Source organism: Empidonax traillii, unplaced genomic scaffold (genome assembly GCF_003031625.1).
Source record: "Empidonax traillii isolate 1590-97213 ecotype Southwest subspecies unplaced genomic scaffold, ASM303162v1 scaffold1:size7828297, whole genome shotgun sequence".
Classification (NCBI taxonomy): domain Eukaryota; kingdom Metazoa; phylum Chordata; class Aves; order Passeriformes; family Tyrannidae; genus Empidonax; species Empidonax traillii.
Genome location: NW_020955194.1, coordinates 5,629,344 through 5,652,021, shown reverse-complemented (window position 1 = coordinate 5,652,021; position 22,678 = coordinate 5,629,344). Strand labels below are relative to the sequence as shown.

Genomic DNA, 22,678 nt, shown 5'->3' with positions numbered 1-22,678 from the left:
AAATAAACCAATTTTTACTCAAAGATCAGCCAAAATAATATCAAACTTATTCAAATATCCATCAGGTACCAAAAATTCATATCGTTTCCAATGCCCCAAAAAACTGAGAAGATATACACTCCCTGCCTCTAATATTTATTATATATCAATCAATTCAAAGCAAATTAAGACAAAGCTGACAGGACCTTGTGCAGCAATAAATGGTCATTTGTATTGGCTCTTCTTCAGATTTCAGTATTTTAAATTGCATGTATCAGTAGAGCAAAATATATAATCTTACAAAATTATCAAGAAGAAGAATGTCTAAGACCTTTCAAGAACTGTGTTTTGAAGAGAAAGACGGTTTTCAGTTACGAAAAGAGCATATGAAATAGCTAATGAGAATGTTAGAAAACTGTATTTTGCAAATAGGAGAGGAAATTTCCTACCTCAGACAACCCAACTACACTGGAGCAAGCTACAGAGTTTTGGTATTGACTTCACTACAGCCTTAGTAAACTGCCCTATCATTTCTGGAAGCTTGCTCCTATATTAATTCACTTGTTTACATTAAACACACTTTTTCCAGGAGCTTGGTCTGTTATTAATAGTACAAGGAGGAAGCTAAAGCACAAAGCTGAAGTACAACCTCATTAACTTCTGAGCAACTTCTAAAAAGCTTTTGCTTTCAACAATGAAATCACATCCTTATTTATCATCTATTATTTCCTAGAAAAATACTGCCACACATCAAACATATGATCACCTTCCAAAACTCTTTCCTCTCCTGAGATGCTGGGATACAGTGTTTTCAACCCATCCTTAAGGCTGCAAAATCTGTTACAGGTTAAACAATTTACAAGGATTACTCATTGGGAAAGGAAAGCTTTGCCACATTTTTACAATCCATCTGCAGCTAATGTTGTCTAATATTCTTGTACTTGCAATAGATTTCTTTAGAAGAGATTTGGATACAGGCTGCTTAAAATTTAAATGCTCAGAGCTCACAAACAAAACATTGAGCAGGTTGCTCCTCCAAGTCCCACAGGAAAATTTCTGTAAAGAGCAGTAACTGATTTAGGCACTGAGTATCAAGCTATAGTTTCTATGAATTCACTGATATGGACTGCAGGTCTTAATAGTGCATTAAAAAGAGGAGTAGCTTAAAGTTTAAATTTCATCATCAGAAGTTTTCACAGTTCAGCCTTCTGCCAAATCAGGCATTGATGCCAGAATAAAGCAAGATGGATCTCTGAGGTACATATTCCTAACGTGCTTCTATGGACAAACTACACTACCCTTTATTGTATTTAAAAATTATTCATTTAAAAGCATGTTAGCAAAGTGAAAAAGTAAAAGAATAAGTAAAGCATTAAAATCTGACTTATTTGGCCTTGATCATCAAGCAGGAAGTGACAAATGAAGGCTGACAAAAGAAAAAACATACCAATGTCCAGTTGGCACTTTCATTCTCTCCTGTGGGTGATTTTTCTTTTATTTATCTAGAACTAGGTTTGCCACTGCTCAGCCATGCCTTTGTCTTATGTTCTAACTGGAAGTTGTCAAGTATATAATGAAGTGATTGACAAGAGTTGACAGTCTTCTTATTGTCATTCAAAGTTATCAAGGACAAAATCCAAATACAAGTTATTTTTTAAGAATAAAGAGGTATTCAATTTTTTTTGAGGATGGTCAATTTTTATCTGGCAAAAACAAACACAATGTGCTATTTTAAATATATGACAAGTGACCACTGCAGACTATAAACAGATATAAATTCTACACCGAGAGAGAGTTCAAAGCTTCTTTAGCAGTATAAGCAAAAATCAAGGTTATATAAGCCTTGGAAAGGGACTCAAGTATATAGGAGTGCAGGAGGGATGAGTGACAACCCAGAGGCAAGAAGGGAGTAAAAAGAAAATATTTAGGAACTGAGTAAGCAGTGAGAAAGGAGGAGTGAGATTGCAAGAGGATTTGGAGTCAAGGTGGCTGGAAAACAAAGTGGTTTTTAATGTTGTCTGGAGAAGATGACTGGAAAGGGTCAGCAGGATTTTCAGTGAGCTATCAGTAGAAACATGAATTTCTACGTTCTGTCAACTCATTTCCTATCCAGAGTGTCATTTCTCCATCCATTTCTTAAACAGGACCCACATTTCTGTTCATTCTTTCCCCAACCTCATCATCTATAGTCACCTACATCTGTCAAAACACCCTGGAAAATTGCTTTGCAGTGGAAGAGGCAGTGCTGAAACAAAGACCTGAAAGAATTCCCAGAAAGTGCAGCTTTAACCTCCTCCTATGGTTAGCAGGAGGTATGCTGACTCCTAAGGCTTTTAATAGGCAGGAGGTGGAGGAACAGGTACTACTAGCTCCCTCCTTTTCCTTGTGGCCTCTCCCCATATCCTTCCTTCCATTCCACACATCCTGAGCTCTTCTGAAGAGGTAAAGAGCACCAGCAACAGACACTTCTTGACCGTGAAGGATAGGTTTGTCTGTTTAGGTTGGAATAGAGCATCTCCAGTTCCTCTTTTAACAGCAGGGAAGTTTGAGTCAAGCTGAGCATCCCAGACCATTTGACCATAAGGAGTAAATCTTTGCAATGGCAAAGAATTTGTAAAAGTATTAAGAGTAAATAAACCCCATGTAAATTTACACAGTGGTAATATGTATATTTTTGAAATAAAATCCAGAAAGCAAAATAAAAAAATACCTCAATATTTTTGCTCGATGTATCCCTTTACTACACTGTGTAGCTTGTTCAACCAGATAAATGGAGAGGAATACAGAATGAGGTTGGGTAAATATCTGTATTTTAATTTACTTATAAATATTTTCCTGTATATTTTTTACATTTGCTGGTATTGTTAAAAGAAGAAAAGAAAAGAAAAAGAAAGAAAAACATCAAAAAAGGCAGAAGAAAAAAGTTGGTTTATGTATACTTCGATGCAAACTAGTTAATGGATTCTTTGACTAATTTAAGAAGATTAAGTCTGTAACCAAAAATTAAGTGATGATTTTGAAAATGTGATAGATAACTCAGAAGGTGAAACAGCATTTAAAATGCAGAATTCAAGAAAACTGTAGTCACAGAAGTACAATTACTAGACCTCTGTGCCCAAGAGATAGTGTCAGCCACAGTGCAGAACCCATCTTCCCGTGGAAAAATTCAAGGTGTGAAATTCAGACAAAGAGATACCATCAAAAAGGGGTCTTACCAGACACTCACTGTCTGTCTGGCAAGTTGCTATCAAAGTCTTGCACATAGAGGCAGTAAATCTTTCCAGAGATCCAGAGCAAACCAAAGGCATTTGTCCTGACACATTCTAGTATCTTTAGCTCCTCACTCTGCTGAGGAGATTTTGTTTATGCAGAAAAGATAATGAATCTTGATATAATATGTTGATATATTATATATACATGTGGTGAATGGAAAAATCAGACAAATTCAAAGAGAGGATAATTAAAAATGAAATGTCAGCCTTCTGCCTGGCATTGAGTTCTAGTCTACCCAGCATAGAGTTCTACTTATACAAATATTGGATGTAACTCCATATTAATTCCTTGAATGAACTGATAACTATTTAGAAATTATCTAGATTTGCTCATTAGGTAAACATTTTAAAAAAAGCTTAAAATATTTTGAGTATTTTTGAGTTTGTTTTTTAAAATACTGCCAGTTATGTACTTTAGCATTTCCTTTTTAAAATTTACCCAAATTCAGTTCACATAATGAAACTCAGGGGAAATATTTTATACCTCAAATTCACCTGGGAAGAGATAGCCTGGGAAATTTAAAAACAAAAAAAAATCCAGTATCCAAGCAGTTTTCACAAGACACTGAGGAAAAAACATTAGAACACACAATGTTTTCCTCATTATTTTTTGTGCAATATAGGCTGGTAACTTTCAAGATTCTCTCACCAAAGTACTTTTTGTTACATTAAATATGGGAATCAGAGCTAACATGTACTTTGTTAAATTATTCCTAGGGATACTTTGATGGGTGTTTAAATATAGAAGTTACATGTATGCATTTACTTTCAATTTTTCTTTAATGAATCCTAATTTGTATTTTCTGGTTTCTATTCTATAGGCATGTTTAATTTTTTCGTTCCATTCATAATCAAACTTTCCAACACAAAGTTTACTCTATCCATTTTTTAAGCCACCTATATGGCTTTTTGAACCACAGCTCAAACCCATATGCACTGGTGGTAATGACCTGGCACATCACAGACATTGCAAAAGCACATTCCAATTACATAACTATGGATAAGTTAATTTACATTGTTACATTGGCAGAGCACAGTGGTCACAATATACCCCACTACTGCTTTTGAAAGAAGATTCAAAATTTTCCTACTAATACTGGTTATATTTTGTTATTCAACACATTTTTCTTTCTATTTCAAGGACTACCAGTGAGTGCTTAGGAAAGTGACTGCTTATGCAGAAGTAAAAGAATCAAGGATTTAAACAGAAAAAAATTGTGATGAAACAAGTAAAATAAAATAATTCTATAAACCCACCTAAATTTGCTTTTTGCTTTTTCTTTTCTACATCTTTCTTTCTGACATAAGTTTGGTATTACTCAGGCTGTGCTAAAAAAAGACACAATTTAGTAGATTATAATCTGCAATGAGCACTATAATCTATAAAAAGTAATATTTTCGATTATGAGTGAGGGTACTGAGCTAAAAACTAATATTTGAAAATTATTTCAGTATACTGATATTTTTTAAATGCGGTGCTAATTACTTGGAGTCAATTACGAATACACGGTAGCTCAGATATGTGAGAGATAACATGAACCTAACTTTGTACAATTTATTTTCTCTAAAGACAACTAAACCCACCCTAATTTAAATGATCTTTGATTTTATGCCATAGATAGCATTGTTTCTTTGTAAAATTATAGCCCTACTTATTTACATTCTGTGAAAATGGCATAGTAACTTCATTTAATTTTAGCAACGTTATCTGATTAAAAGACACAAAAAGTACCACAATACTAAAGTTCAGAAAGTTCATTGTACTTTTTCCTGTAAACCTTAATTTTTCAGACAACTTAGATCATTTGACTTTATAAAATACTGACCCATAGAATTCAAACACTAAATACCAAAGCAATTAATCCACAGTAACAACTAAAATTTAGCAGCAACTAAACCTATATAATCATTAGCTTATTTGTAAGCTCTTTTATTATCTTACTAGACAATATACTTTTCATTCTTTACATATTTGAGTTTCTAAAAATAATTTTAGTTAATAGTGTCTTGTTGACTAGAGCACAACACAATGAAACATCCTTACTATGTGCAGATGCACACAAGTGCATATTAGAAAGAAGTTATTCTTTTTTGACTGTAAAAAAAGCCTCTAATTCCCACTTGAGGTGTTTTTCTAAAGCCTTAGCACACCGCAAATGTTACATGGACTACATTTAAAAAGTGCAATCTGACTGTAACAGATTGCAGAATGTTAATTTTATCTTAGTCACAGTTGCAGTAGGTTGTGATAGGAAAGCTTTAACTTTTGGTCTGTCTTCTCCAGTCATTTTGATTTTTATATATTTAAGGAAGCCCTATTATTTTTGTTCTGTTATTCTGAAACCTGATTTCTAAATCTAATGCTTTTTCTTTGAAGTTTTCTAGGGTCCTTCCTGTAAGCAAAATGTTCGGGAATCTCAAATCAAAATTCTCACTGACTTGGGGTCCTATCATACACAGAATTGGAATCAAACAGGACTACGAGGAAATAAATATTTAGAGGAAAACAAAACTAGGATAAATCAAGAGGAAAAGTTGATTAGACTTTCCCTAGGTATTTTCTTAAGATGTCAGCTATGGAAGCATCACTTATTACCCTCCCTTCCAAAGATTCCCCTTCTTTTTCTTGCAGGTGAAGTAAACAAATCTCAGCAGAAGAGTCAGTAGGAGGATATAAAGGTCAGTATTTGCACAGCTTCCTTCAGCGACAACTTTGGAGCTCCACAGCTTGTTGATGCCGTAGGCAAAGCTGTTTCAAAGTGTAAAGTATAGGTCTTTATCCACATGCTCAGAATAAGGTATTCCTAAAACGTTTAAGTATATTAAATTTGGATGGCTGGATTAGAATAAACACATTTCAAAGTGCTCATGTATATCCTTAAATACTCCATTAAGAAGACAATGCAGAAGCAACTATAACTTCCATTATAGCAACATTTCCCACCTACTTAGACTCTGATTATCTGATTTAGCCAAAATAAGCTTGTGATTAAAGATAACCACATTATTATCAAGACCAGAAAAACAATTGCTTTGACCACTACAATAATTGCTTTTTGAACTAATACTAATTAGATACTCCATATTTGCTTTCCTGTCTGAATTAGAACAACAGTACTGATGGCGAACAAACAGAGTTTAGGAAAGAACTTGATTACTGTCTATTAATGCAGTACTGGACCTCTCTCTAGTTTGGCAAACAAAGCAGTGACAGAAAGATGAAGCTAAAAAACTCAGCTGAGGAAAAATGTGCAGGTTTTTAACTCAGCTGCTGAAGTAATTTACCACTAGATGTGGATGACTGTTCATATGTGGAAATTAAAAACCAGTCTTGCTTGGTTTGGTTTTGTTTGTTTTCTGTTTGTTGGTTTCGTTTTGTTTGTTTGTTTTTTCTTTAGTAGTAGTAGTATTTTTGAGAAAGGTGTGCTGTGTTGCTGTTCAAACAGACGGCCAGAGCAGTATCTTCAAACAGATGCTGTTCAAACTGGATGACCAGAGCAGTATCTTCTGACCTTATACTGAACCAACTATACTAATGCTATGCACAACTCAGAGTTGCTGTATATCATGCAGTAGGTGTGACTGTTTCTGTATACAGGTTTCGTATAAAATTTTAATAGTCCAGCAGTATTTGCGGGCTTGTTTTAAGGATTCTTTTTTTACATTTTAGACAAAAAGAATACCTGGCAGAATGTTTGTCAATGATGTTTAGGATAAAAGGAAAAGTGCTTCTATGGTATTAGAAGTTTGCACATGTCCACACCTCAGTAACTGCTACACAGCTTGCTCTGCTGCTAATCTAGTATCTCCTGCTGTTAGGTAGGTATCCACATCCCCATACATTTCTAGCCCAAAAAAACCTGCCAAAGTACCCTGGGAAATATATATCAAAATGTTATGAAACTGTCAAACTTGAAAGAAGCAAAGCTACCCTCGGAGAGCCTAAAAGACAAGGCAAAAGTGAAGACAGTGCTGTTAGGATGGGGAACCAGGCAGATCTGAAAAAGCTAAATAAAACTTCCTTATGTCAAAATTCCCTCACTGGGAGACAGTATCTCATATCATCCATGTTATCCTGCAGGGCCTCAGCTTTGCACTGAGAGGATATCACTGCTTTAACAGTTGAAAAGCTTAAATGACTAAGCTTTACTTTAATAAATAAAGTAAATAAGGTTTACTTATATGAATAAAGATTGTGGCAATACAATCAGCAAAACGCATTTGAATGCTCAGGAATTAGGAACTGCACATCTTTATCTGTTGGTTTTTACTGACAAAGAAAGAAAACCAGCTAAGAAAAATAAAATTGTTCAACAAAAGTAGGACCAGGAAAAAAAGAACCAGCACATAAAAAACAAGCACATAGTAAGAGCTGAACTTCAGCATGCAAGTGCTGAAGGTGTCTCCTGCCATGGCTGTACCCAATGACTATAACACCCCCAGCTAAGACACCAGTGCTGGCAGAAGCTGTATTGTAAACAAAGCTGTACTGTTAAGTACTTCAGTCTTTTTCTACGCTATAATGTAGACAACTTTTGTACTATTTTCTTTGCACCATTTTGTAAAATTGGAAATTCATGATGATATCATCTAAATTTGTGAAGTATGAATACTAAATCATGCAAAATAGCTACCAGAATGAGGGTAAATCCAGGTCAAAGAACGAATGCAAACAGAGTCATACTGTCAAGCTTGGAAAACCAGAGTTGTAAAAGACAAAATATGAAATACATTCTAGATGCATGGGAAGCTGGTACACTGCAAATCTGGAAGAGTTCCAGTGTTCACAAGTAGCTCCAGTATTCAAGCAGAGGAGTCAAGACACTCTTATAGATGTAGATTTCATGCCTTCTCCATGCATATACATAAGTATTTCACAGGCACAGTCTATACGATGCTATTATATGAAATGAAAATTATGTCAATGTGGTACAGAAAATATTCAACACTTAAAAAAACTAAGATCCATCCTAATAGTTTAAATTTTTAGCTTGCAAATCTGCATTTCAATGTAGATTTATTTTGATAGTTTCTTAAAACTTTTTTTATTATTTTTTTTTTTTATATGGAAGAAAACTGTAATTAGGAATAATATGACTGAAACAAATACTGGTACAGATGCTTTCTAAATCCTGAGAATGAAGTATCCTTTGTCCACTGTTATTGAGAAATTATGACCCAAGTGTGATTTTTGCAACCACTTGTAAAAATTACCATGTTTAACTGAAGGTCCAGGTTCTAATGCGGCACTGCAGACTCTACAGTATGGTCAAGAAAATTATGAAGACAAATCATATTGGCATAAAATATGTTAGAGTTTCCTGAGCTATACTGTAATTATTTGAAGTAGGCATAGAGTTACAACAGTAGAATGGGCTCAAAGAAAACAAAAATTTTGATTCAGAGGGGAAAGTATCTTAAATGCTGTTGCAAAGTACAATATGCTTTTTTAGGACAGAATAACTTTAAAAAGTTTGTTTTGAAAATTTCATAGTGTTCATATTTTTCTTAAAGTTTTTGCTGCTTTTTAAACTGACATATGTACATACTTTAGAAGTTAAGATGCTGCCCAAAGCCTCAAATGACACAAAATGTTCCAGGGATTGTAGGACTACAAAGTGGCCCAGTATTTTCCTTGGTCACCACAAAGTCTTTCTCCAAAAGGGGCACCAAGGAACATGCTGGACTTGTCCAATCTCTTTATGCCTGCATCTTATATTCTTCTGTTTCCTAATTGCATAACAGTGAACTAGAAAAGAGCCTCTCCTATTATGTACTTTTGTACTAAACTTAAGGTATAAGTCTAGGAAACAACTGATATTAAGCATCTGGAACCATTCTGTAGGACTAGAGGAGGCTGATACAATGCTGTGTAATTATTCACTTGCAAATGGCAATGGCCAGTCTCTTCGCAAACGAAGAACCGGGGAAGGTCTTTCCACCTTCCAGCCTGCGCATTGGATTTTTTAGGTGAGACACAGTGTGCGCGGAACTGAGCCCACCCTTTAATCCTGAGGTTCATCTGCCGGGGCCAAGCACACTTGGACGGTGGCAGCGAGGTCCTCAGGATGTAGATGGATTGCCTTTACAGGGCTAACGAGCTCCATCTGCCCGGGGAGGGGCCCCGACTGGGAATCGAACCCGGGTCTCTGCAGTGACAGTGCAGTGTCTTTTCCCCTAGACTTGCAAATACCTCTGTAATGAAGGGTTAATAAACGAGAGGGAACAGAAAGACACCCTTTTCTTAAATGAGTGATTGCATCATGCTGGGCAAGAAAATGCATTATGGTATCCTGTGCTAATGGGATTTTGAAATCCAGGATGTAGGTAGGCTGCAGAGCTTTGGTGGGACACAATGATAGTCACTGATTGTTCCAGTATGGATTCAGCATTGCAAGGATATATATGAGGGCAGAGGCATAAGAGACCATTCCTCAGGAGCTGAAAAACTGCTAAATTCAAGAATTTAACATTATTAGTGGTCTTGCTATCCCAAGAGCAAGTGCTATCATGTTCATAACCTCATGCTACATGGAAGGTCACAGTCAGCACCCTGGGTTGAGCTCATACAGATCCAGAGAGCTCTCTGATCTGAGAGCATGACTAAGTCAAATGACACAGCAAATGAACTATGCCAGTGACACTGAACCTCTCATTTTCATATAACTCGTTTGCATCCTTCCCTGAATTTTTATGTGGTGCCAGGGGTAATGAACTAAAAAGGGAGAGGACATACAAGTCAAGTTCTTCAGCATGACTGCCCACACCATTAAGCTGGGAGCATTGCTTCTGTCATGGGACAAACTGCACAGTCTGAGGCACTGCCCAGGCATGGACAGGGACTGGCATCAACAACAGAGGCAGCAAAAGGCACTTTGGATGCAACTGTCTTCTTTTGGGGGTTAAGACTGTTGCTGGAAAGATGTAAATTGTGTTGCACCAGCTGACCTCTAGGCCAAGCAATGGTCCTGAAAACTTTTAAAACAAAGACATAGTTTTAAGATCCATAGGAGGGATTTTAATTGCTCTGTCGCCAAGCCCAAATATGTATTGTCTTAAACATCTTACTTTTTGTGAAGTTGTCTGGAACAATATGTAATAATTTTGCCTTTGGTTCCACCTTTGTGACTCTCATAGAATTACTTCTGTGCCACTATTAAAGGTTAACCCTGCTGGTGATTTAATTATTTAATTTTTCTTCCAAATAAATTTAAGGGACTTCTCACCTATTTTTAATAGCTGATTTTTACAGAAGTGGGAAAAAAGTATGAGCTTTTAAATTACTATTAATTCACATAAATTGTAAGCTCTAACTGTGAATTGTGCAAGTGAAATTCACAGATATTCTCCTTTATATACTTGCTATGCAAATATTATAGAGATCAATATTATTTAAAAGGTAAAATCAGATTATCTGATAAGGACCTGCGGTTATTATACCCCTTGATTTATGGAGGAAACTGCAATGATAGTTATCAGATTATAGCTGCATGCCAGAAGCAAAGGTTGCTATGGTTTTCGGAGAAATAAATCACTGTATTTTGGAAAATTCTGTCAGAATAATTTTAATTGGTATTTTAGATGCACTTTAGTTTGATTTCAGCTATCACACATTTCTGTAATTGGAATTACCTAAAGGTAAGAAAAAAGGCAAGAAACTTGCTTTAAAACAGGCATATTGCTTTAATATAATATTGCTAGCTAGCTAAAGACACCCTAGGCATCTATTTAAAACAAACGCATATTTCCACCTTTTTTTCTCTTCTCCCTATCCAACCCCACATGTTCTTCTCATCATTTATATTCACCTGTTTCTGAGGTCAGAAAATTTTTAACAGTCAATATTTTGTGACTTTTAGAAAAGAATATCCTTACAATACTTAAAATTTATTTACTCCAAATCTTTGCCACTCATGTCAGTTTTGGAACTCTTTCCCCCAAAAAATTACCTTGAAAACATAAGAGACAGGAGAGGACTTAATGGCTGAGGAGGCAGCTGAAGAACATTACCTTGCAGGCTCAGTAAGAGTATGAAGAACATTGACAGAAATATGAGAACCATGATATTCTGATTTTCATGTAGTCATATCAGCTTTAATGAAATAGCTTAAATGGTCCAACAGTGATATTCTGAATTTTAGTTTGCTTTGTATTATGATTTGATGTATCAACTTTGGGGGCTATTGTTTCATGTAAAATATGGCAGAAAAAATAAATTATATTTATATTATATCTTGGAACTACTGGTTCTAATCTGCCCTCTCACTAGAAACCATTTAATGGAAAAAAAATTAAGTTCTCCTTAATTCATAAAGCTTTGAACGTCTGGGGACCACTGCTCACTTCTGTCTCAAAGTTACGCTGTTAATAAAAACTACACAGCTGATGCTGCAACTTAGTTTTTGACCACTTAAGATTCCAATGCTTTTATAAAATGGAAGAAATTTACCTTAATATCAAAGGCTCCTGGCTGACCCTCTCTGTTATAAAGCTCCAGTTGGTTCTTGACAGGCGTCACCCACAATATCACCTGATTTAGCTGTTTATCAAGTTCAACGAAATCCTTTAGCAGAATCTCTATTTCTTTTTGTTTCTCTGGAAGATCCTTGGACACCTGAAAAAATAACAGAAGCCATTGTTTAAGTGTGGAAAAAACCCAATAACAAACAAAGCACAAACCAATTTAACAATACACACATATATACTTATATGAAATGTTAAAATACAAGTTTTATATAATGTTAGGAAAAAGGGAAAGAAAAAGTAGATCCTCCAACAAAATTCTTATGGTTGGTATCTTGCAAATTGTTTGAAACACACTCTCTCCTAAAAAAACTCAGCAAAAACCAAAACACATGCACACAAGAAAAAAAAAACAAACCCAAAAGAAATTAAAAAGAAAAAAGATGAAACTTTAGTTTCAGACTTCTCAGGTTTTTTGTGAAAAAACTGTTATCTTGGTATACTGAATTGTTTTAAAGGTCAATTTTTAATCAAGAAAAACAAAGTGAAATTACAAAATAGATCATTTGAACGGTATCTAACCTTTACTGATCTCTTGAATGTAGATACTTATAAGCATATATTTTCTTATAAGATGTTTAGAGTTGCCAGTTTGGTCCAAATATGCATAAGCAGATACATAAAATGAAGAAAAATAATGAAGAAATGTATCATCAATTCTGATCAGTCCACTTGGTTCTCTGATTTGCATTCAAAGCAGTCAGATTTGAATTAACCAGGCATATTCGTCTGTGCCAACAATATTAGAAATTAAGAATCAGTGACTGGCGCAGTTCAAATCCAACAGCACTTGGAGTAAATGTAGGAACAGGTTGAAAATAAATAAGCCAACACAAAGCTCCATGCTGTCCTTCCCAGATTGTTTTCTATAGCTAGAAAGGTGAGGTGTTACAATACTACACAATGGGAAACATTGCAAACATATACTAGGGGAGAAACCATCTGTACTTTAAAAATAAAAAATATCACAACAGCAAATATAGGTTCTGGGCAGAGATACAAAATGAGAGTTCATTAGCAGAATCAGCCAAGAAACAGGCTAGTTTTCCATATCAATGGAAATATTTTTAAGCACATTTTTAGTCAAAGTGACCCCCGTTAAAGTAGCAAGACATGAGGTTTCTGAGACACATGAAAAAAAATAAATTCCCTCTAAAGTTAAGCAGCACTAATGGAAGCATTGTCATCATATTTCCCACCTACAGAAGTATTAGTGCTCTGTACTAACCTCTAATTCCTAATGACAAAATTTTTCAGAGGCCAAAAAATCTAAACTCAGAGTCATGAAAGCAATCAATGTTACTAAAGCCAAACAAGCACCGAGAGAATAGAAAGAACACAACTCATTGTGGCATGTACATTTCTTTAAAAATTTGGTTTGATAATATTGATTTACTGGTACCAAACTAACTCCTTTAAATATACTCTGCATGTGATTTATTAGGTTGTATTTAAGTGATATTTGTAATTTAAGAAGTTGTTTTGCCATGTATTACATTATGTCCATTGTTCATTATAGCCACCTCATAATATGCCATTAATAACAATTGACCCATGAGTAAAATTTCTTTTTCTATCTTCCTAATCTTTTAAATGTAATAAAACTTTGCTTTTCTAGAATGACCCAAGAAATAAAAGAAAAAAATTGAAAATGCATTCATTTCCCTTATGTGTTAACTCAATATTTATGCAGACCTTGGCCTAATTTCATACAAGATTAGTTTCATCTTTCTTACAACTTCTGAATGTTAATCTCGAATGTTTACTAGCTTTAATATTAATGTAAATAATTTCCACAGAAATACAACTGAAAGCAAATAGGTAGTCATAGGCAGATAAAAATGCAAGCTGACTTCTGAAGACCTGAAATTTAATTGCTTCCAATCAACATTAATCAAGAATTTTGGGTCTATTACGGGACAGAGAAAGAAAAATTAGTAGGGGTTTTGGGGAAGGAGAGGGGGGAGAAGGAGAGGTAACCTATTAGATAATAAGGTATATTCAATCTAGAACAGCAGAAGATGAACAATTAGGTTTTGGCAACTGTACGTCAACCTACTGTTTTCAAAACATTTATCCCTTGCATAATAAGAGGTAAATTGTGATTTAGGTAAATGTAGCCTCTTCTTACATGTTGTCTCCTGCTCTAAAATTATAGCACAAATATAGGATTAAAATATTTTTAATATAAAAAAAAAAAATATATTCCCATATGAAAGGTTTCATTACATACAAAAATGTAACTTCATCTAATTTTACTACAGAGATAAAAAGAACTACAGTAAAAAACCAAAGAACTTTCCTCAAGCTCAGGTTAGGGCTACAGATAAGCATTTAACAAGGCAATACCTTGTAAGATCCAGGTAATGTGTCACATGCCATTGTGTGGGAATCAGAGTCTTAGATTCCAGTTATCAAGGATTTCATTTGCTAGCTTGTTGTGGTTTGTTTGGGGTTTTTTTAAGCTCTGGCATCAAACTGTCAAGCTGGTTAATCAAATTAGAGCCTGATGAGTTTAAGTTAATTACAAGTCTGCCTATCAAGCCAAGGTACTGTTGCAGACTGTCTCCTGGGGGACAGCTTGTTTCCTGAGCTAATTCTGCACCTCACCAGCAGCATAAATTGGGAAAATCTCCATGGAGTAATGGACATGATGACTGGCTGTTCAGATTTATGCCCTTTCTCTGTCAGAGGAGTACACAAAGAGATGGGATTCTCCAGAATCTTCTCTAGTGTTTTAGTTCCAGTCCTTCAAGCTTGTTATTCACAGCTCCAGGAGTTCCATCTCTGAGGTGGGATTATAATGCTGGTAGGCACTACAGAAATTCTAGTACCCTTCTGTCCTACAAGTTCTTGGATGCCTCCAGGAATGAATGAACAGTGACTACCATGCCACTTCAACACTCTCACATTTTTGCTTTGGGTTCCATCCTCCATTCATTCCTTTGTAGTCTCGGGGTAACTATCCAGTGTCTACTCCCTTTCATTCCCTTTGGTGTCTTATCTCTACCTCCTATTAAAGAAAGACTACTTTTGCAAGGTTTTATCAGAGGAGGGTTGAAATCCTTGTCTAAGAGGGAAGACTGATAGCAACAGCAGCCATAAGGCAACACCTGCAGAAGAATAAAACCAAGACAAAGGCAGGAGGTGCTTTCCCCTAGATCTGCCTAGGGCTGAACACAGGCCTGATGAAATAGTGTTACAGGCTGGTAAGGAAGGCAGGGTGCAGATGAAAAAAGGAATTGAAGAAGGGTTATTTCTTTGCATACGAATGAAGTATTTTAAACTTTGCCTTATTCAGTAATAGATCAACATTGAAAACACACCTTATTCTGCAACTAAAGGCACAAAATAAATTTGCAAGTGGAAGCAACAGAAGTATGAATTATTTCTTCAAAGAAAACAAATTCCATTTCAACATCAAAGGACTATATAATTTCAATGATATGTGTCAAAACATTAATCTCAAAGCATGTGATACATCTAAAATTTTGTATTCTAGTTCAAGTGTTAATTAAGTTAGATTAATTAGAGGCTGAGTAACATAATAATAGAAAATATTTAAGCTCTAAATGGGGAAACAGTAGAAGAGCTTAATTTTGCCAACTGACACCGGTCTTCAAAACGTTTAATTTTATTCTAAGCTTAAACTATCAGAACATTTTCCACTTTTTTGATTTTACATATTCCAAATTTTGCTCTTTGCGTTAAAATGCACACACAAGCCCCCCCCCCAAAAAAAATTCCATCATAAAAATAACATTTCTCAAAACATAAGAATAGTCTGAAATTTGAATAATTGCATACTTTCAAAGTCTAGATCATCTTCTCCTTATGAATTCTAAAATTACTTGATCTCTTGCATTGCTTTCATTGTTTCTGTTCCACCTGAACCTGATGTCTTGCATGATGATCCTTCACAAGCAGCCTAAATGGTATGCTAGTATGTTCTTTCCATCCATACCTCAACCTTATGACTTTGGTGCAAAACCATACATGTGCTCATCTTGGCAGTAGAGATCTCCCTGATCATTTCACATGCTCCAGTTTTCCGCTGCTATTTCACACTTCAGCTTTGGATAGTTATTTTTCAGTCTGCACACAGTTGTGTTCACGCATTATGGGAAGAATTAGAGCTCCAGAGATGGAAAAGACTACCAATTCTTAGGATAAAAAGAAGTATAAAAGGAGGAAGGATTTGTATAAAGTATGTCACCTGCTGTAAAATCATATTCTGTTTCACTGTTCTGTTTAATTCCTTATGAATGTCCAGAAATTAGGCTCAATTAAAGGAGTATCAATTAAAATAATGGTTGTGGAGTTACAGCTCAATCATTTCACTTTGGAACAATGCTCAAAATTAAAAATGTTTAAACTTATTAGATAGAGACAGTAAGTAAGAAAGAACAAACAATAGGGAATAGTTTTGCAGAGGGCAGAAATGTTACTGTAAATGAATCAACTCGATTAATTATACTACTAGTAAGGCATCACTATTTATAAAAGGAAAGCCACTGAAATTACTTGTATGTAATATATCTCAAGTAGCCAATGCCTGATTTTGAATACAACCCTTCTCTCTCACAAGTCAATGTCCACTGAAATGACCTTAAATGACCAAAGAGAAAACAATGTTGTTATTACCCAGCTGTTTGAGAATACAGATGAGATCTCCCCAGCATGTAATTTTTCAAAAAAGAATATGGAGAATTTTCTTAGTGGTGAATGGAGCACAAAAAATTTCAAAATTTCAACATTTTAACAGCACCAAAAATGTGTCAGGTTTTTCCCCTCAGTATTTCATAAAGTACCCCTTTCTCTTGCTAAGCTACCTCACTAAACTCAATAACAGAGCAGCACTTATAAATGGAGCTTACTTTGATGAATCTGATAAGAAATTTAGGTATCTTGATAGGCATAACAAGATAAACTATAATAAACTGCAATGAATATGAGCAAGAAGTATGTTATGGGGTATCTTTGAAGACTGTTAACAACATTATTTCTTCTATGCTCCCCTTTGGAGGGTTCCTTAGATATACAAAGCACTTCATGAAAGTGGGCTTCCAACATAGGATAACTGATAGTATCAGGTTTAAAAAATCAGAATTGCTTCCACAGAGAAAAATTGAAGTATTCTGTATGAAGAAATGAGGAAACTTTCTGCTCAGCCCAGAGCACAACTGGACTGAATGCAGGTTTTGATGTCATCTGAATGAGGACCTGGCTAATAAAAGAACAACTAACATTAACTAACTAACTAACATAACCAAAACAAATATTAAATGCAAACTTCAATCCTACTTACTGATAAATTATAACTGACACTTTCGTAGCACTAGTAAGATGATTACATAAAACAGCAATTCTTATAGCAACTGTTTCAAAAGTTTTATTTGCTCAAAAATCACCACTCCCATGTTGCATGTACAAAAGAACGATTTAAAATGGAAGAGGGAAAACTTAATTTATATGCATCATTTCTTCATGAAAAACAATCTGTGTAAGAAAGAGTTTCATACAACTTCAGTTTTGGATGCCATTTAGTTAATTAACTGAGCCATTTTCATTAACAAGCTCAATATTGACTTTAAAACAAAATCTATGTAATTTCTATAAAATGATGAATATTTATGAGCCATCGTGTCTCTGACAAGGTTGAAGTAAAGACTATATTATTAGATTAAAGAAGGCTATTAAAAATATATAGAGAAGATTTTTATTTGCTATGTACCTAGTGTTTCATGTTTCCTTGCAAGCCTCTCAGCAGCTAACCTGTGTTTATTTGGCCATTTTTTTTTAAAACATCTTAATGGTGTATTTGTAATATTTTCAAGTTTCATTTTTATTTAAAAAATCTGTTTTTCCCCCATCAATGCAGAAAAATAAAGCAGTCCACAAAACCAAGGCACCAAACAATTTTCTGCTTCATCTGGCTGACTAGCTTTTTAAAAAGCAAATAAAACTTTTCCCCCATCCCAAAGATTTTTTTTTGTTGTTGTTGTCTTCCATGGTAGTATGACTGTGTATATCAGTCTTCTGAATGTCTGTATGTTTCCTATATGTAATACTTACAACTAATTGTCATTCATTCTGCTCTCCACTATCTCAGCAATTCTCCTTTGACAAGGACATCTTTAAGCACGAGACCCTCCACCTTAAATCTCTGCTAAATAATCTAGTCCATGATTTTCTTTTTCTTATCTCTTCTTATTACCCAGTTGCACAAATCCAAAAGCAGCCTCAAAGGCTTTACAGTACAGTTCCTTCAGTGATTTGTAATGAAGGATGTTCCAACAGGAAAATTATTTTTAAATAAAAGCACAATCGTTCTTTCCCTGGCTTATAGGGTTAGTTAATGGAGTATGAGAAAACCTGTCTGACATATTTAAGAGTAATCTCTTTCACTGCTTGGCAAACCATAGTAGTCCTATCAACACTTCTGATCCCTCCATGTGACAGGGTTCCTGCAGTCTGCTGCTCTGTCTCACCACCCTTTTCTACATTTTCCTAAGACCACTTGTTCTCCAATTGCATACTTATTTTTTTGCTACATAGTAAGTTGGATAATGAATGTATAGCTAAACTGTATTATTTCCACAGGGATTTATTTTTGTATTATCTTCACACAGTATAGAATAATTATGGTGGGTTGTTTTTTTATCTACAGCTGAATATTTATAGCTTTTCTTACCAACAAATTATTTATTCTGCTAAAAATTAAAGAAAAGAGTAATGTTAGTATTCCAAATGTAGTGAGTGATCTTGACTGCCAAGTACCGAGCTGACATGTCTCACAAGGAACAACTAACAAACAATTAATTTGCTTTTCATTTTGGCTGTTCTTCAGGAATTACCTGGTTTAGCACATTTGTAAGAAACGTGCTGTTAATAGCAAAGCTGAGAGTGTGGGAGTTACCTTATTTTAACTGTAGTCATGTCATTCTCTAGCTAATGATGATTATGAATTAAGGAAGTATTTTTAAAACTCTGAGAAAAATTTAAAAAAAAAAAGGCAAGAAGAAGGGGAAAAAGGAAGGGAAAGTTTATTTCAGACTCTTCCATTATTGGTAATTTTAATTACATGGGTATGTTTCTACACCAACTGGCCTATATAAATGAAGTATAATCTTTACCCTGTGAACAGTAAATAGCAAAACATTGATTTTTTGGCCCCTTTAGTCCTCCTTAAAAGAGATGCACAAAACACCTGACAGACAATGGCAGCATCTGTCTTGGAACTGAAGTTTTAAAAAGCCCAGACAATTGTCATTGATTGGTGTGCAACACTATGTGAACCATTGTTAATTAGAAGTGAAATGACTCTCAAATACATAGTTGTTGCAGTGTAGAAAAATGTGTAAGAATTTGCCTGAAGTGACTTATTTGATATCTGGTAATTTAGCTACATCAATATTACCTCAATGCAGTAACAAACTTTTTACCTCTGTATGACTGTATACCATAAATACTTTTCTTTGCTTAACTTTTTAAATCTTAATTAATGCTAGCTGCTAGCAATAAAAAGGAATTAGCCTATATATACTTGTTTCTTAGAGCTTGTGACATTCTCATGTTTGTCCAATGAACATTTACATCTAACCTCATTTTATTATGCCGAAACCATTTGTTGATATGGCTGATGATAACACGAATGTGGACTACACCTAATTAGCAATCAATGACAAACTGCAACAGGTAACTTAGCATAACAAAAGGCTATACCATCATATTTAATGGAATCAGGTCACTCATTAAATGAAAATAAATTCAGAAATTATCAACCTTTTGATCCCCAAAATGCTGCTTATACTATTCCAAATTCAAATTGAAAGAACAGAAATCAAATTGTAGCATTCATTTTCTGACATATTTTCCCATCCACCCCACAAATAAAAACACTAGCAACTGCAGTAGTTCCAACTGTGGGCTAAAACTAAGTTGCACTGACATGCTGGAAATTTTATGTCATTGCAGGTAACCTATGAATAATTTCTACTCAAGGCGAGCTACAATACATGAACTATAACCTTGTAATGACTTTGTCTTTCTGCACTTTCTGCTCCCATCTGTTTTTCTCTACACTTGATCAACCAAGCCATGACGACCTATACTTTTTCTGGTTGTACAGAAAATGTTCACAAATTATAGCCGTGTCACTCCACTCTAATTTTTTGCTTGTCCATATAGCACAACAAATTGATTTGCTGTGGCAATAAACAGTGAAATAGTCTCTTCAGTGTCTAGTAATTAGAACTAATACTAGCAGACAAATTAAAAGGCAGCAAAACAAAATGTCTCCATCAGGCACTTATGATAACCTTCATAATACATACAGTAGATGTTGTGGAGACTAAGGTGGATAAATGAGGAGAATGCTGATTTTGGCATCCAGCTTACTTTCAGATAATCTAGCTCATCGCTCTTGGCTGACACCAGACCAAGAATAATATTAAAGAGTAATAAACTCCTTCCAGCAAACCTCTGATTCCATGGTTCACTGGTCTCAGACCTAATCTATCAATCCATTTACTGCACAGTAAAAGGTAAGAAACCCATTACAGATCTGTTACATGCCATGGCAGGTGGTATATGACAAGAACAGAATTCATCACAAACTGCAGTGCCTAGTACCCTTTTGTATGCTTTGAAGCACTAGGTGGTTAGCTTACTTGGCTATCACAGCAGAAGATACTTTGAGCTTTGAAAATAAATGAAAAATTCTTGATGTGAAAGCATAAAAACGGTCATAAACCACTTCATTTTTCATAATATTAAGACTTCACAAAGATAGTGCTATTTTAATTTTTACAAGAAATACTGCTTTGGAGAGGGTACAATAAGTAAAACCAGGATAGAATTTAAAAGTCATGCCTTTCAAATGTGGGCTTTAATCTTCATTCTCTGCTTAAACTATATTGTCTTAGGTAACAGCCTATTAGAATCACTATTCAATAAAGTTGTCTAAAGAAAAGTCATGTGAAAATTATTACTATCCAAAGGAAGAAAAACTCTTCATATATCTACTCTCAAGGTCATCAGCACATGATACAAACACCCAAAAGCAAAGACAATTCTGAAGTAAAAGCAAAAGAGTTACTTTAATGTGACTGCAATTCCTTTCATACTCAGTTTCTTTTCTGGGTTATTTCCATTGCTGTAGGGTAACAGTTTCTGTGACTGTAGAGAAGGTTTGAACATGACTTATTTCAAATATGTCACCTTGAAGGTTAAGACTCACAGGTGTTGTCCCCTATTCCCCTGCTTGGCAGATCAAGGCAAAACAAAAATTTGTGATAACTTTGGGAGATATTTGGCTACATTTTCAGCTGGTGTAAATTGTCACATCTGCTCTGAAGTAAACAGAATTACTCTGGTGTACACCAGATAAGGGCCTACCTACATTATTTATGTAACTGTCATGTATGTTTCACATCTTGAAAACAGCATCATCCTGCAGGATGAGATAATCAGAAATGCTAGAGCGTTACAGGTTCATTTTTAGCAGAGATGCCAGAAAACAAAACAAACAGTTAGAAACAAAGGATTAAAGTACAAGATACACCCTTAAGAGGGGATGGAGAGACAGAAAAGCCCCCGAGAAATCTTTGTGTGATGATGTTTGTCTACTGTGCTTTAAGGAACACACACAAAAAAAATATCCTCATCAAAACAACTGACTACAGAACCATTCTCAGGTGACCTACAAAGTCTGGCTGATATGAAAGTGCCAGACCTGTGAGCTTTGACTCACAGTAAACATCTGTGGGGTTTTTTCAGTGCTTACATATCTGTAACTGAAGGAAGACAACATTAAGTTCCTCTGTCAGGACTGCTGATGTTTTTTCCATGATTTCTAATTTTATTAGAGACTCTTGACTTTCAGGTCAGAAAGTGAAACAATTAACTGAGGCTTTCTACACAAAGCATGAGTAAGAGAAAAAATATGCAAATGAAAAAACAATTACTTTTCCCTTAGGTTTCATTGGAAAAATCCTACAGAAACCCAAACTGAGCTTCTGTTTCCTTTTGGTTTTCTACATCTGTCAAGATCACAATAAAAATAGAAAAACTTATAAGAAATAGAAGACCATCAGAGAATGTGCATGGATTTCAGTCTTGTAATTTTCAAACTCGATTTCTGTTCATTAAAAAATGTACAAAACACAAACCTCCACAAACCACTGCATTTTCTCAGATTATTTAGATTCAAAGAGCCAGTGAGAACTCAGTTTTATACATCTCCATGGGTAGATAACTGAAATCAGAATGATGTGGTTAAAGTAATCTCAAATGGAAGATTAATTTTCTCATTTTAGTCTCTTTCATAAGTAATTGAAAGATTTCAAGTAGTAAATTCAAAGCATAATTATTTTGCCAGACACATTGCTCAGAACTAAGAGACATAAAATTCTAAAAAATCAGTAAATTGTAATGAATCACTAAACAGTAGTCTTGTCCACCATTATTTCATCCAAACCTAAACACTTTCAACAATATTCTTGGTTGCACTGACTGTGACAAGTAACCTGAAACATTTCTGCATCAGCAAGCAGAAAATGCAAATACAAAGTTTTTAGGTATGTGACTAATCAGTAAAAACCTATATTCAATGACAAATTGCAGCTTTTCTTAAAATGTATTTTTATAATCTTACTAAAATTTCTTTTTCTTGAAAACTAATACTGTCTTTTCAATATCACAGCTTAGATATTAAAATCATGGTGCCTAAATTCAACTATACATATGCTTCCTTCAGTTAGTAAATAACACCATTTTGATCTTGAAGTGTTCTGAATTCTTCTATATATATATATATTGATTTCAGGAACCCATTAGTAAAGAAAGAGATACTTCTGTCCAACCACAGAAATAATGATTTATGTGTCCAACTTGGAGTTTGT

At 34.7% G+C, this 22,678-nt stretch overlaps 1 protein-coding gene across 10 annotated transcripts in view; it reads right to left on the bottom strand.

Annotated features, from left to right (window-relative positions):
• Window positions 1-22,678, bottom strand: part of DMD (dystrophin) — a 996,724-nt gene that overhangs the window by 358,983 nt on the left and 615,063 nt on the right. For all 10 annotated transcript variants that reach the window (XM_027888128.1, XM_027889056.1, XM_027888040.1 and 7 more), the window contains one exon: window positions 11,701-11,865. In XM_027888128.1, the coding sequence (XP_027743929.1) occupies window positions 11,701-11,865 (165 nt within the window). The remainder of the gene's footprint in view (window positions 1-11,700; window positions 11,866-22,678) is intronic.